Source organism: Ornithodoros turicata, chromosome 2 (genome assembly GCF_037126465.1).
Source record: "Ornithodoros turicata isolate Travis chromosome 2, ASM3712646v1, whole genome shotgun sequence".
NCBI lineage: Eukaryota > Metazoa > Arthropoda > Arachnida > Ixodida > Argasidae > Ornithodoros > Ornithodoros turicata.
In genome coordinates this window covers 31489694-31503016 of record NC_088202.1, presented here as the reverse complement: position 1 = coordinate 31503016, position 13323 = coordinate 31489694, and the positions used below count along the sequence as shown (strand labels likewise).

General features: G+C 48.9%; 2 protein-coding genes across 2 annotated transcripts; both read left to right on the top strand.

Moving 5' to 3' along the window:
• Nucleotides 1-6543: 6543 nt before the first annotated feature.
• On the top strand, nucleotides 6544-8779 carry LOC135384492 (uncharacterized protein K02A2.6-like). Its single transcript, XM_064613694.1, has 2 exons — nucleotides 6544-8142; nucleotides 8222-8779. The coding sequence occupies exons 1-2, from the start codon at nucleotides 6544-6546 to the stop codon at nucleotides 8777-8779; spliced, it is 2157 nt and encodes a 718-aa protein (XP_064469764.1).
• Nucleotides 8780-9020: 241 nt separating this feature from the next.
• On the top strand, nucleotides 9021-10553 carry LOC135384491 (uncharacterized protein K02A2.6-like). The gene has a single exon (XM_064613693.1). The coding sequence runs from the start codon at nucleotides 9021-9023 to the stop codon at nucleotides 10551-10553; it is 1533 nt and encodes a 510-aa protein (XP_064469763.1).
• The last annotated feature ends 2770 nt before the right edge of the window (nucleotides 10554-13323 follow it).

Here is a 13323-nt window from a genome sequence, read left to right as displayed (position 1 = left end):
CAAAAAACGAAGAACTTCGCGAATTTATTCGCGGCATCGTGGTGGAAGCCTTTCAAGTCCATCGCCTGGAATGGTTGCAAGCACGTTAAGAAATGTGTCAGGACAAGATGAAGACGCTCGACCGCATCTTAGCGGCGGACAGACTGACGAAAAAGAAGTCCAACTTTAGCCTGGATAATCTGTATTGGGAACGCAGTTCCGATGCAGAGGACGACGACGTGTAAATAAAAGCGATGCATTCCTCTTCGAGTCTCAGTCTCTTCTTTTCTTCACGCAACGTGTCTTCCCCCGAACCTCTTTGGTTCCGTCATCCTTTTCTCTATATCTTAAGCGGCCCCTCCATGTGTGGCAAATCTACTTTCGTTGCGAACGTGCTGAGGAACCTGAACGACGTGGTGGACAAGCCTCCTCACAAATATTCTACGTACAGAAATATGCTTCGCCGAGCATGCAGGATGAATTTGGGGACTCCGTAAAATTTACCAAGGAGCTACCGCAAGAGTAACATGTAAAAAAAACATGTGATCTATTATAGGACGTATTAAAAATAACGAGGAAGTGTACCTTTGGACCACAATCCACCGCAATTGGTGCAGAAGAAGCGGGCGCTGCCAATCTCCCGAAATATGTTAGGCTGGAAAAAACCGACTTCACGCGCAGCAAAAGTGTTGTACACTGGAAACAAAACTCTTCAAACATTTCGATGATAACGTCATGGCTATTACTTACGAGGATCTACCAAGCTGAGCATCATGGTATGAGAAAGACGACCAAACGTTCGCTTCGACATTTATAGTAAAGCTTTTCCTCTCCCTCTCTATGATGTCATTGAACGTGTTTGGACGTGTTAAGACATGTTTGAACATGTTTCGACGTGTTCAGACACGAGCGGCGAACCGTTGAGGTCGCCCCTGGACAGACTAGTTCCTCTCTCTCTTCCTCTCTATGACGTCATTGAACATGTTTGGACGTGTTTGAACATGATATATCATGTGTAGACACGAACCCCGCAATACGAAAAACGTCACGCAGTACGAATTAGACTGGTGGTTAGTGTGTCGCGTCCAGTGTAGGAGGTTCCTGGGTTCGAATCCCACACTGGGTCTTCTCGTCGTCATATACAAGTCGTCCCAGAGTGTTAGTTAGACATTAGTGTAATGTTTTATTCAACGTCGATGGTATCAGTGTCATATGCTACATCGCAAAGAAAAAAGGCGCGAAAGACGGAAGGCGGGGTGGTCAAAGTACAGACGACACCGTCGCAATGCGAGGAGGAGGAGAGCGGTGTAGCGACTATAAAAGGTGCGCTGGTTGAAAGACGATTGATCGAAAGCCCAGGAGGGGCATCCATCCACGACGTGAGTCGTTTCGTGGACCAAAATGTAAGTTGACCGCCTCTGCTGTTAGAGTGTATTCTATGCATGGCATTGTTTTTCAATAACCAATAGCCACTGTCTCCGCATGATACTGAACACACACAGGGACTCATCCCATCCTCTCTCATCATCATCAATCTCAAGCGTTCCTCAACTGAAGGGAAAAGTGAGCATTGCTTCGTGAGGGGAAATCTCGTACTGATTTTGTTTGACTGCAGTGCCACGCTGTCTTGTATGTCAGTACAACCCCATCAATGCCATGCTGATGGCTGTAGAAAGAGAGCACGCAGCTAGAATAGAGAATCTCGATAACAGCCTAGTCGTCCTTTCAGATGACGACGACAGAGTCAGTAGTATGCCTTTCGTAATATCTGAAATGGACGACGACGACGAACCCCTAGATGGGCACGACAATGCAGACGAATTGCTCGTGTGGGAAGGGGATCGGTCGTATCCAGATTTCATGCCTCTGTCTGGTAGGGTTAGAGATGAATCACCAGATGCAAGCCAAGAATTTCAAAACCAAGCTGAGCCTGTCCAGGGTCGTAGAATCGTTGAATTACGAGAACACGTCGTAGAGAATCATCCCTCCGTCATGGAGAGACGATTCCTTCCTTTTTTTGTCACAGATGAGGCATTTGACGGAACGGCTACTAGGTACATGCTTCTCTGTTCCCCACACGACGACAACGTCGACGATTTGCGACTTTATCTACCGAGCATAGCTCCAGTAATCACGCGCGTCCTCGAAGCTTAGCCCATGCCTTTAAATTTTGTCTGTGCTCGAAGGCGCTCATGGTTAAGGACGGAGCTGACGGGTTGACTTCTCATCTCCTTCACGTGAACCTTCACATGAGAGTAGTTCATAACCGTCAAGAAATCGAAGGCGCGAAAAATGCTGCCATCGCAGAGTCCTCTCAACGCGTAGGAAACTATGCGAGAGAAGGGTCTGGTTTCACCTTGAACGACGTCCAATGTGTCGACTTAAAACTAACGCGCTTAAAACCGAGCTTCCAGAAATGTTGAAAAGAAAAACAAGGACTCCCACAAACGTCAAACTACCACCGAATCACGAAAATGAGTGTTTCAAGTATAGCGTGCTGGCACTCTTGCATCCGTCGAGGAACAAACCAAACGATTATGCCAGATACCGCAAATACATGAATCCTTCAAATCCGGAGACACGTGTAATGTACTGGCCGCCCTGCTTCCCAGTCACTGACGAAGACATTACCCTGTGGGAGAGAAAAAACTAAATCTCCGTGTACATCTACGTATTCGACAAGCAGATGAGTTCGATATCTACTGGACGGGTACCCTGAACGCTCCATTAAGATAAAGTCCATCTGCTCGAGGTTAGGCAGCATTTTTATGGCATTAAAAAATTCAGCACTTTCATGGGACGAGGTGACTATTTTTATTGCGAGAAATGCACGACCGGTTACGGGACGAGAGAGGCATTGCAGCAACATGAACGTCTGTGTCGAGATGTAACCGAAGTGATTCTCAAAATGCCAAAAGCGGGGAAGAGTGTCTCCTTCAACAAGATACAGTACATGCATCCCTATCCCTATTTCGCGGTGTTGGACACAGAGAGTGTCTTGGAAAAGGATGCACTCGTTAAGGACGCCGTGAGTGTGCACAGGATGAGCTCGTACTGCATCGTTGTAGTGAGAAGTTGGGACGGAAAAATACTAGGCCTAGATGGCTATCTGGGACCCAACGAGGCAGAGAAATGCTTGCTCTCGCTCAAGCGATTTAGCGATCAAATCGATAGGTTGAACCGTTGTCCCTCACCGTTGCTCTTGAGTATGGAAGACCACTTGCGACACGCGAGCGCTACACACTGCAAATTTTGTGGAATCGAATTTAACCGACATACGCCAAAGATATCGCATCACGACCACACCCGCTTCGTAGAGCCCGGTTCTTCGAATTTTGTCGCGACGCTGTGTGATACGTGTAACCTTACGTGTCGGAGCACGAAAGAACTCGTCGTGTGCGTGCACAACCTTCAGTACGATTTGAGCTCCCTTCTCCGCCACATGCGCATTCTAAATCTGGGCGAACAGTGGATCTTAGTTTCGAGCTCGGAAAAGATAAGAGGGTTCAACGTTGGCGATCTCCATTTCCGCAATACCATGCAGTTTTTCAACCTGTCCTTTTCAAACCTGGTGGAAACCCTCCTCGCCAGCTGTGGTGAGAGCGCGTTTCATTGTACCCGTCAAATGTATGGTGACCGTTTCCGGCGCCTCCTCAGGAAGGGCATTTACCCGTACACCTTGGTCGACAGTTTCGAAGCGTGCAATATGCCCACACTACCGCCAAAGGAAGCTTTCAAAAGTCACCTGAATGACCAAGAGATCACGGATGAGGACTATCAGTACGCCCTCGAGATTTTCGAATTGTTCGAATGTAAGAACCTCCGCGGTTACCACGCGTCTCTATGTCACGCTCGACGCTTGTCAGCTCTGCGACGTCATACTGTATTTCAGGGAGATTGCGCTAGAGAGGGATGGGATGGATATCTTACGTACCCTGTCCCTCGCCAGTTACGCGTGGAGCAGCGCTCTGAAGCTCACCAATGTCAAACTCGAGCTCATGAGCGATCGCGAGATGTACGAAACGATCGAGAAGGGAATCAGGGGAGGCATTTGTAACAGCTTCTACAGATACTGTCGGGCAAATCACGAGGGGTGTGACGATTACGATCCCCAGCAAGAAAAGACTTTTATCCAGTATCTCGACGTGAACAGTTTGTACCCGTACGCGATGACTTTCCATCTCCCAACAGGAGGTTTTGAGTGGGTCGATCCTTCGAGGTGGAGCGAGATCGATTTTCTCAACATTCCTCACGATTCAGAAGTGGGTTACGTCTACGTGGTAGACTTGTCATATCCCGAAGAATTGTACGCTCTCACCAGGGAGCACCCGAACACAGTTGCGTGGACGAGAACGAACTCTCCCCCTACCAACGCCACCTGAAATATGCGTTGTCGCTGAATGCCCCTCCCACAAAGAAACTCTTGCTGATGTGCTATGACAAAGAACGCTATGTCGTTCATTATGCATTGCTCGCTCTGTACGTGAGGTTGGGCATGAAAATAAAACATGTTCGCAGCATCCTCTCATTCTGCCAAGACAACTTTTTGCAAAACTTCGTGCAGAGAAACGTCGCGTTGAGGAATCCCACGACCATGAAATTCGAGGGACTTCTGTACAAAACATGTCGAACAGTATGTTCGGTAAGTCAATACAAAATGTGAGACGCATGAAAAGGTACACTATAGCCTACGACAAAGAAAGCGCGCTCCAAAAAGCTGGCTCCGTCGACAGTCAGCATTTTCACATTCTGAGTGATAAGTGCATCTTGTACGAGATAAAACAACGCCGCATCAAATGCACGCACCACCTTTACGTGGGCTTTGCCATTCTAGAGATATCCAAAGTCTCAATGTACAGCTTCATCTACGAGTCGCTCTTTTCTCGCTTGACGTGTCCAGTGCAATTGATCCATAGCGACACGGACAGCATAATTTTTTTCTCTCACGTATGAAAGCCTGGAAGAGCAGCTGATGAAGATTGAGAGTGAGTTAGATCTGTCTTCTTATCCGCTGGACCACCCGCTTTTCAACGACGAGCACGCGAATCAGATGGGGTACTTTAAAGACGAGACGGGAGGTGGTGTTATTCAGGAAGTCGTAGCCATCCGAGCGAAAATGTACAGCATTCTCTTGGCTGGGTCACACAAACAGATCGCGAGAGCGAAAGGAGTTAAGAAAGACGTGGTGAGGAAACATTTATTGCACGAAGTGTACCGAGATTCTCTGTTCGATGAAAAGTGAAACAGTGCACCATCCAGAGTATAAAGCAAACCATGTACACTATTTCGAGACTCAAGAAGAGCTTGGTCCCCTACAACGACAAGCGCTATCTCGTGGATACCGTACACTCCTTCCCTTACGGAAGCTGCGAATACGGTAAACTTTCCTAGTGTTTTGATGCGTATAGGATTACGATAGTGCTCTCTGTCTTTGTGTAGCATCGGAAAACCTGGAGGAGAGCCCGAGAGCGTCGTCGTCAGGCATCGAGTGTGCGCATATAATGGAGAATAAAAGTTCTAGTCGAGATATGCTTCTCTCTCTCTTCCTTTCGCAGACAGGAGAAACGCGGGTCATCGTGACAGTGTGGTAGCGGAATGGGTGTATAAAAAGAATGACCATTCCGTCATCGTGCTGGTGCAGTGACCTGCGCAATGACGACGCTGCGATGAAGATTCCCTGTTCTTTTATGGCACGTCAGATCATCTCGTAATGCTCCGTTCGTGAGATCAGACAAGTCAGGGAGTGTGCAGGCATCTATCGACCAACTCTTTTGTATGTATTCCATAAACATGTTTCAGTGAAAGAAACCACAGAGTCTCGTCGAAGTTAATCGGACTGTTTAATGTGTTGCATGTCGATAACCAAATGGTATTTCAATAAATCAATGACAAAGTTCACGATGCTGCTTGCAAATGTCACTGCTTCCACAGGGCGTGCTTAACATGAGTAATGGCACGAGCAAGAAGGTCCACGATGTCTGCAGCGATGTAGTTGAATTCTGCGTTGGCCAGACTCACAAATTCGCTCATCAGCCCAGGGGTCCGTCAGGAACCGTTATGCAGACGTTCTTGTAACGGACGTAGATCTGACGCACCATCTCCTGCAGTGGCCCCGGCGAGATCTCTCCTATATTGCCAAAGCCTACCATGTCTATCACGTAGCGAAAAGCAGTGATGACGAGCTCGTTGCGGGGACCTTCGGTGCTGAAACATTCCTTCCCCACTTCCAAAGAAGCGTGGGTGCGGGAACAATTTTGTAACGAGCGGTAGCTGTATATCTTCACGTAGTGATGACGCTAGCGCGGTGCGCGCTGCTTTTATACAGGTAAACGCGCGCGCAAGGAAAGGAGAGCGAAACCGAAACTGAGAAGCCACCCGTCGCCGCTGTGGTGGCGTCACTGGTGGCTAACGAAGAAGCGCGAGAGCGCGTACTTCACATTCTCATTCTGGACTTGGCTGCATACTGATCACAGCATGTTTATTCCCTGCATCTCATGTCACAGTCATTAAACGGTTACACACCCACGGCTATCTCAACTGGCGACGAGCGGGTCTCTGACTGAAATGCAAGGGGACGAATCGGCAACGACGCCAACTTCGGGAGCCGCCTCTGATGATGCAGTACGACGGTTTCGAAGTCCTGGCACGTTCGATCCGGAGAAGGAGGACTGGAAGCTCTATGAGATTCGGTTCCAGGCAGCGCTTCAAGTAGCAAGGGTCATCAACGACGCGGACAAATGTGGACTTTTGATTTCGTCACTCAGTCCGGACGTTTTTAAACGACTCTACAACTTAGTGCAGCCTCGGATCGTCACAGAGGTACCTTTCAAAGACATTACGGCCGTGTTATCTGAACATTTCACGCCGAAGTGCTTCAGAGAATTTGAGAGGTCCAAGCTCTTCTCCGCGCGTCAGCAAGAGGGCGAACCCGTCAAAGACTTCGTTCAGCGCTTGTCTGCAATAATTTCCCGTTGCGAATACGAAACGGAAACAGATGTCAGAGCCTGTTCCTTACTAACTGCCTTTATCGTGGGTCTCCGTGATCAACGCATTCGCGCCCGGCTCGTCCTCGAGAAGAGTTTAACTTTGGACACAGCGATTCGACTGGCTGAAAGCTCTTTGGCCGCAGAGGCTGAATCGAAGCAGTTGCATGCGGGGACGGCCGTGCACAAGGTTACATCCAGGAATGCCAGCAAGGAGTCTTGTTTCAGGTGCGGAAATTCCAACCACCTCCAGGAATCTTGCAGATTTCGTAACGAAGAGTGTCACGCTTGTGGGAAGATTGGCCATATTGCAAAGATGTGCCGTACATCCCAGCCACAGGCAAAACACAAGAAAGGCAAGAGGGGCCCCAAGGTGAAGCTTGTGACGGACGTGTTCCTTGCCGATGAAGACGACGGGAAGTTCCTTACTTGCAAGATCAAGGACAAGCAGATCGTTTTACAAGTGGATACTGGTTCCCGTGCCACGCTTCTGGATGATCGGACGTACAAGAAATTGGGCGAGCCCAGGCTACATCCCTCTCCAGTCCGTCTACGCGCCTTCAACAAGAATGAAATTCCGCTTCGTGGGGCGGCAGACCTTCTTGTCTTCATCGATGGAAGAGAAGAAACCCTACCAGTTATCTTCACCAAGATGGAGCACACTAATCTCCTTGGGCGAGAGTGGATACGCAAGCTAGGCATCAATCTCAACGAGCTGTTTGTTGGTTCCATTAGCTCAATCGCTGCGTTGGACGAGATTCTGGGGGCGTACGAAGATCTTTTTCGCAATCAGCTCGGTAGATGTACCAAGACCTTGGTTCATCTCCATCTCAAAAACGACGCTCAGCCAAAGTTTTTCAAGCCACGACCGATTCCTTTTGCGACTCGTGAGGCAGTACAAGCTGACCTACAACGTCAAATAAAGAATGGTGGGCTGGAACCAGTCGAGGTGTCGGAATGGGCTACCCCCATTGTGGTTGTTCCGAAGCCGAATGGAGCTGTTCGAGTCTGCGGCGATTTCAGCGTCACAGTGAATCCCCAGATTGAGATCGCGCAGTATCCTTTGCCTCGAACGGAAGAGCTGTTGGCAGTGCTAAATGGAGGCCAGAAGTTCACCAAATTGGACTTGTCTGAGGCGTACCTCCAGATGGAGTTGGATGACGAAGCCAAGAGGATATTGGTAATAAACACGCACAAAGGTTTATATCGGTTCAATCGAATGCCGTTTGGCATCGCAACCTGCCCCTGCGGTGTTTCAGCGCACAATGGAGCAAGTGATTGCCGGAATTCCGTCTGTCGCTTGCTATCTGGACGACATAATTGTCACTGGCAAGAACGACACGGAGCATCTCAAGAACTTTGAGCAAGTCTTAGAGCGCCTTCGACAGTTTGGTTTCACACTGAAGAAGGAGAAGTGTGCCTTCATGCAGCACCAGGTGGAATACTTGGGACATGTTGTTACAGCGGAGGGATTTCCACCATCTGCTAAGAAGGTGTCGGCAATTTTGAACATGCCTCCTCCCACGCAAGTGTCAGAGTTACGGGCGTTTCTCGGCATGATTCAGCACTACGCAAAGTATTTGCCCTCGTTGGCGGATGCCTGCGCTCCGCTTAACAACTTACTCAGGAAATCTGTGCCATGGCAATGGTCGGCGTCTTGCGTGGATGCGTTTGAGGCAATCAAGAAGATGCTCACTTCTGCCGAAATTCTCACACACTACGATCCGCGCAAGGAGATCTTCCTGGCCGTGGATGCTTCTTCGAAGGGGCTTGGTGCAGTCATCTACCGTATCGTACCGTATCATCTATCGTATTAATGGCCAAAATCGACCGATTGCACATGCATCAAAGACATTGACACCAGCTGAGACCAAATACGCTCAGATAGAGCAGGAAGCCCTCGCCATTATCTTTGGGGTCAAGAAGTTTCACCAATATTTGTGGGGGCGAAGGTTTACGCTTTTCACAGACCACAAGCCTTTAACGGTGGTTTTCGGGTCTAAAAAAGGCATTCCCGTTACTACAGCAAGTCGTCTACAGCGGTGGGCAATCATCCTCATGAGGTATTCGTTTGATGTACAAATCAAGTCTACGAACAACATCGCCAATGCTGATGGACTATCCAGGCTTCCAGAGGGCCCCGATTTGACGTTTGATGAGCAAATGCAGCAAGGAATTTTCAACGTCGAGGACGAAGAGATTAACTCTGTACACGACTTTCATATGTCTACTCTGCCAGTCACCGCTAAGCATATCGCAGACGCCACTCAGAAAGATCACTGCTTGGCGCAAGTCTTGGAGTTTATTGTCAATGACTGGCCAAAGAATCCGGAGCCACAGTTTGCCATATATTTTCAGAAGCGAACTGAGCTGACATCTCACAGAGGATGCGTCCTTTGGGGACTACACACCGTGATTCCGGAGAAGTATCGAGCGGATTTGCTGGACACTCTACTTGATTGTCATGTTGGACAGACCAAAATGAAAATGCTTGCCCGCTCATACTTGTGGTGGCCAGGTCTTGACAAGGATATTGAAGCAAGGGTGCGATGTTGCGATCAATGTGCATCCGTCGCGGCACAAGAATCTCCGGTGCCACTTCATCAGTGGGAGTCACCAGAGAAGCCCTGGTGTCGACTGCATGCTGATTTTGCAGAGCTGCATGGGAATCATTATTTTGTCTTAGTAGATGCTTTCAGCAAGTGGCCAGAAGTGGTGCGCATGGTTTCTACCACAGCAATCAAGACTATTGAGGTGTTGAAAGACATCTTTCTTCACAATGGTCTTCCCCAGGTACTGGTGTCGGACAATGGCCCTCCTTTCACCAGTCAACTTTTCGAACGTTTCTTGTCGGAACAAGGAATTCTTCATGTTCGGACACCTCCATATCATCCCAAGTCGAACGGGCAAGCAGAGAACTTTGTCCGAACTTTAAAAGCTGCGCTGTCCCGTTCAAGCGTGGAGGACAGGGAGGTTTTGAGAAGTTTCGTTTTCAAATACCGGGTAACCCCACATGCGTCCACCGGCCGTCCACCATGTGAGTTACTCAACAATCGGCATTATCGGTCCGTGCTGGATCTTGTACGGCCCGCTGGTCCGTCTTCATCTCCTCCTGCAAGAGACGTCGCCACTAAGGAACGTCAGAAGCGATGTCACGACAAACGAGCACGAGACAGATCTTTTGGGTCCAACACGTGTGCCTGGATGCACGACCCACACAAAAAGGGACACTGGAGTAGTGCGACCATTGTGGGCCAGGAGGGGAACGTTATATTCCGAGTGCGAGACGCTGATGGTAAGATGCATCGCGTACATAAAGATCATCTGAAGCAAAGGGGAAGTCTTCAATCCTGGGAGGACGAACTTCCTAGGGCATCGCCTGCCTCTTGTCTCCCACCAGACTGCCTCTTGCCATTCCCAGAAGTTGATGACACCTTCACCTCCTGTGGCGACAACCAGACTTCAACTGAACCGTCTCCCGTTCGCAGGCCAACGTCGGCACCAGGAAACGAAGCAGCGGGACCGGACAGCAGTGTACGCCGCTACCCCTTACGGGATCGTCATCCTGTCGACCGCTATGGCTCGATCTAAAGGGGGAGGTATTGTGGTGGCGTCACTGGTGGCTAACGAAGAAGCGCGAGAGCGCGTACTTCATATTCTCATTCTGGACTTGGCTGCATACTGATCACAGCATGTTTATTGCCTGCATCTCATGTCACAGTCATTAAACGGTTACACACCCACGGCTATCTCAGCCGCTAGGAGCGCTCGCACGCAGCGGGAAGAGCGGAGAGCCGAAACTGAAACAGCCCGCGGGCGGGCGGCGCAGAGGGCGCTAGGAGCGCGCATGCGTAGCTACCGCGGCGCGGCGCCCCAGTCAGTTGATCGCTGGCTGTCGCGGAGAGCAGGCTTGCGCTCGGTCCCTCCGCGGTCCCTGCGACCGCTCAGTTTCTGCCTGCCTTTTGGATGGAGCAGTCACACCCGTCACCGCGGGGGAAAAGGTGAGTGATTTGCTGCGTTGTTTTACCGGGCTGCTTTTCTTGCATGTTTGCCGTGCCCCCGTGTTTTGACTTGTTTAGCGGTGACCAGCGAGTGATTTGACAATGTTTGACTGTGCTCGTGTTAAGCCTTTTCTCGCCGTACGCGCATGTTTAGACTTGTTTAGCGATGAGCAAGCCTTTTGTTCGTGTTGACGCATGTTTAGCGATGTGTACCCAGTGGTTCCCGCCTTGTGTTAGCTGCATAGTGTTGTGACGCTGTGGTTAGGCCTAACCGATTGCCCCCGTAAGCCTTTTCCCCGATGTGTACTGTTTTCTCCGTGCTGTTTAGCAGTAGCGGTTAGACCTTTTCTCTCGCATGCCTAGACTCGTTTAGTAGTGCTGCCATTTTTACCTGCCGCTAGTATCTCGTTGTTCTCTGTCTTTCTCGCATAGAGCTATGATAGTGGTGCCATCTGGTGTGATGCCTTGCAACTAAGTGGCCACCTGTCGTTGATCCCTTCAACTGCCCGTCGCCAATTATCAACATGGCGGGCGCTGGTCACTCGGACGTTTCGGAGCGGTTTCTTCGTCACAGCGTCGTTGATTTTCGAATAAATTGTTTCTCTAATTGCTAATTAAATCGTGTTTAGACGAAGTTGTGAGTTGCCGACAGTCTGTGTCCAGCCATTACTACTCACGCACTGTGTCGAACTCCTTTCTGTACTATACATCCTTACTTCCTGCCCGTTGTAAGGAGCGCTTCGTCGTGGTCACTCGAGCGGGTTTTATATAAATCACCTACCGCTCCACCCAGCCCGACTGCTGGGCGATGAAGCTCTTTTACCCTTCAGCAGAGTCTACAGTTTCATTAGAGACACCAGTTTTTTAAATGCCTTGTAATATGACGTAATTTAAAAAAAAAAACAGAAAACTTTGTTTAATTTGTATCATGTACTGGTTTTAACCTTATCACTCCACTTACAACTCATGACACTTTTAACACCGTTTTGGCGCTTTATAGCCTTCGTCGCTGCTGCCCCATAAAAATACTAACAATCATCATCATCAATCTTGTGAGACTTAAAGGTCAGCTCCGGGGTACCTTGACTTCTTGAAACTGTAACGATATCCTGGAAGGCCATATCGAACTGTGTCTGAAACCACCCTTCATTTCCTCAAAACATCCCCATATTTAAAGGCACTGTAAAGCAGCGCCGATCAAATCTCATTTAGTGTAGCTATTTGATAGTCCAAGCCACCAGGACAAAAACTGCGTAAGTTTGATTCCAATCGATGGTGCAATTAGAAAATTACAATTAAAGATTACGGGCAACACTGTACTAGGTATTCGAAATGATTCCGTACTCCTGCCACATACGGCGGCAACCACATTGCCTGCGTATAACATTGGGCCCGACATAACAATCCACCACAATCTACCTTAAAATCCTTCCCTCCAATTCACACAACGATCCACATGTGAGGATAAACGGATAAGCGAACTAAAACGAAATGCTAAGCCGTCGAAAAAAATGTGGGAGACGTTCAAGAAGCCTGACCGCGTCGGTACGTCGGGACTTGTTTGTTCACAGAGAGAGTTTGTTCGTTCGAAAGAGGCCATGAACACAAGGAGCGCGCATGCACAGTAGAGAAGTAGGGAGAGCCTCCATCGAACAGCGGCCAGTTCTGGGTTACTTCGCAAAAAACACTGTTAACAGGGGTTTCAGAATGCATAGGTAAACAGCGAACCTAATAATATGGTTACTAAATCCATAACTTAAAAACCCGAGACTAGGGGACAAAAAAACGACAAACACAGACAAGGTCTCAAACACAGCTGAACGAAATTCCGATGTAATGTTGTGTAATACCAATTTTCAGTGTTGCCCGCTGTACAGGGGGTTGTTTGACACCAGGCGTCGCACCCCTCCACTACGCCGCATTTTTCATGGAAAATTAAAAATATTTATAGCGTGTTGTCGGTCGTATGGTTCCGCATATGGTTTTTAGAAGCAACAAAGTCTCTAGGCACATCACCGGTATATCATGCTTGTCTACTGCTTTACAGTACCTTTAAAATAATCGTAAATTAACCATTTCGAAACAGACATGGGGCCGCCATTTTTATGACGGCAGCTGTTCAAGCGGTCTAGACCGCTGACGTAAGTGATATCAGTGTTCTTCAAGACGTCCCTCCCGCTCTACGGAGCATACGGGAATGTAGCAGGCGATGGTAGCAGGAAGCGTCTGCTCGATCGACGTAGGCTTCTTGATTGCATCGTTTTTTATTTGTGGGATGATCTGCGTAATGCCAAAACACGCTGTTGATTGTGCCCCAGATAACACAAGTCTGTCCCGGGGATTAAAAAGGGACGTCCCTC

What these genes read in the sequence shown, in the direction of transcription:
- LOC135384492 (XM_064613694.1), top strand. Translation starts at nt 6,544, where the DNA reads ATGCAAGGGGACGAATCGGCAACGACGCCAACTTCGGGAGCCGCCTCT. An exon ending in ACGAAGCCAAGAGGATATTG is followed by an intron (nt 8,143 to 8,221) that starts GTAATAAACACG and finishes GCGGTGTTTCAG; the next exon opens with CGCACAATGGAGCAAGTGAT.
- LOC135384491 (XM_064613693.1), top strand. Translation starts at nt 9,021, where the DNA reads ATGAGGTATTCGTTTGATGTACAAATCAAGTCTACGAACAACATCGCC.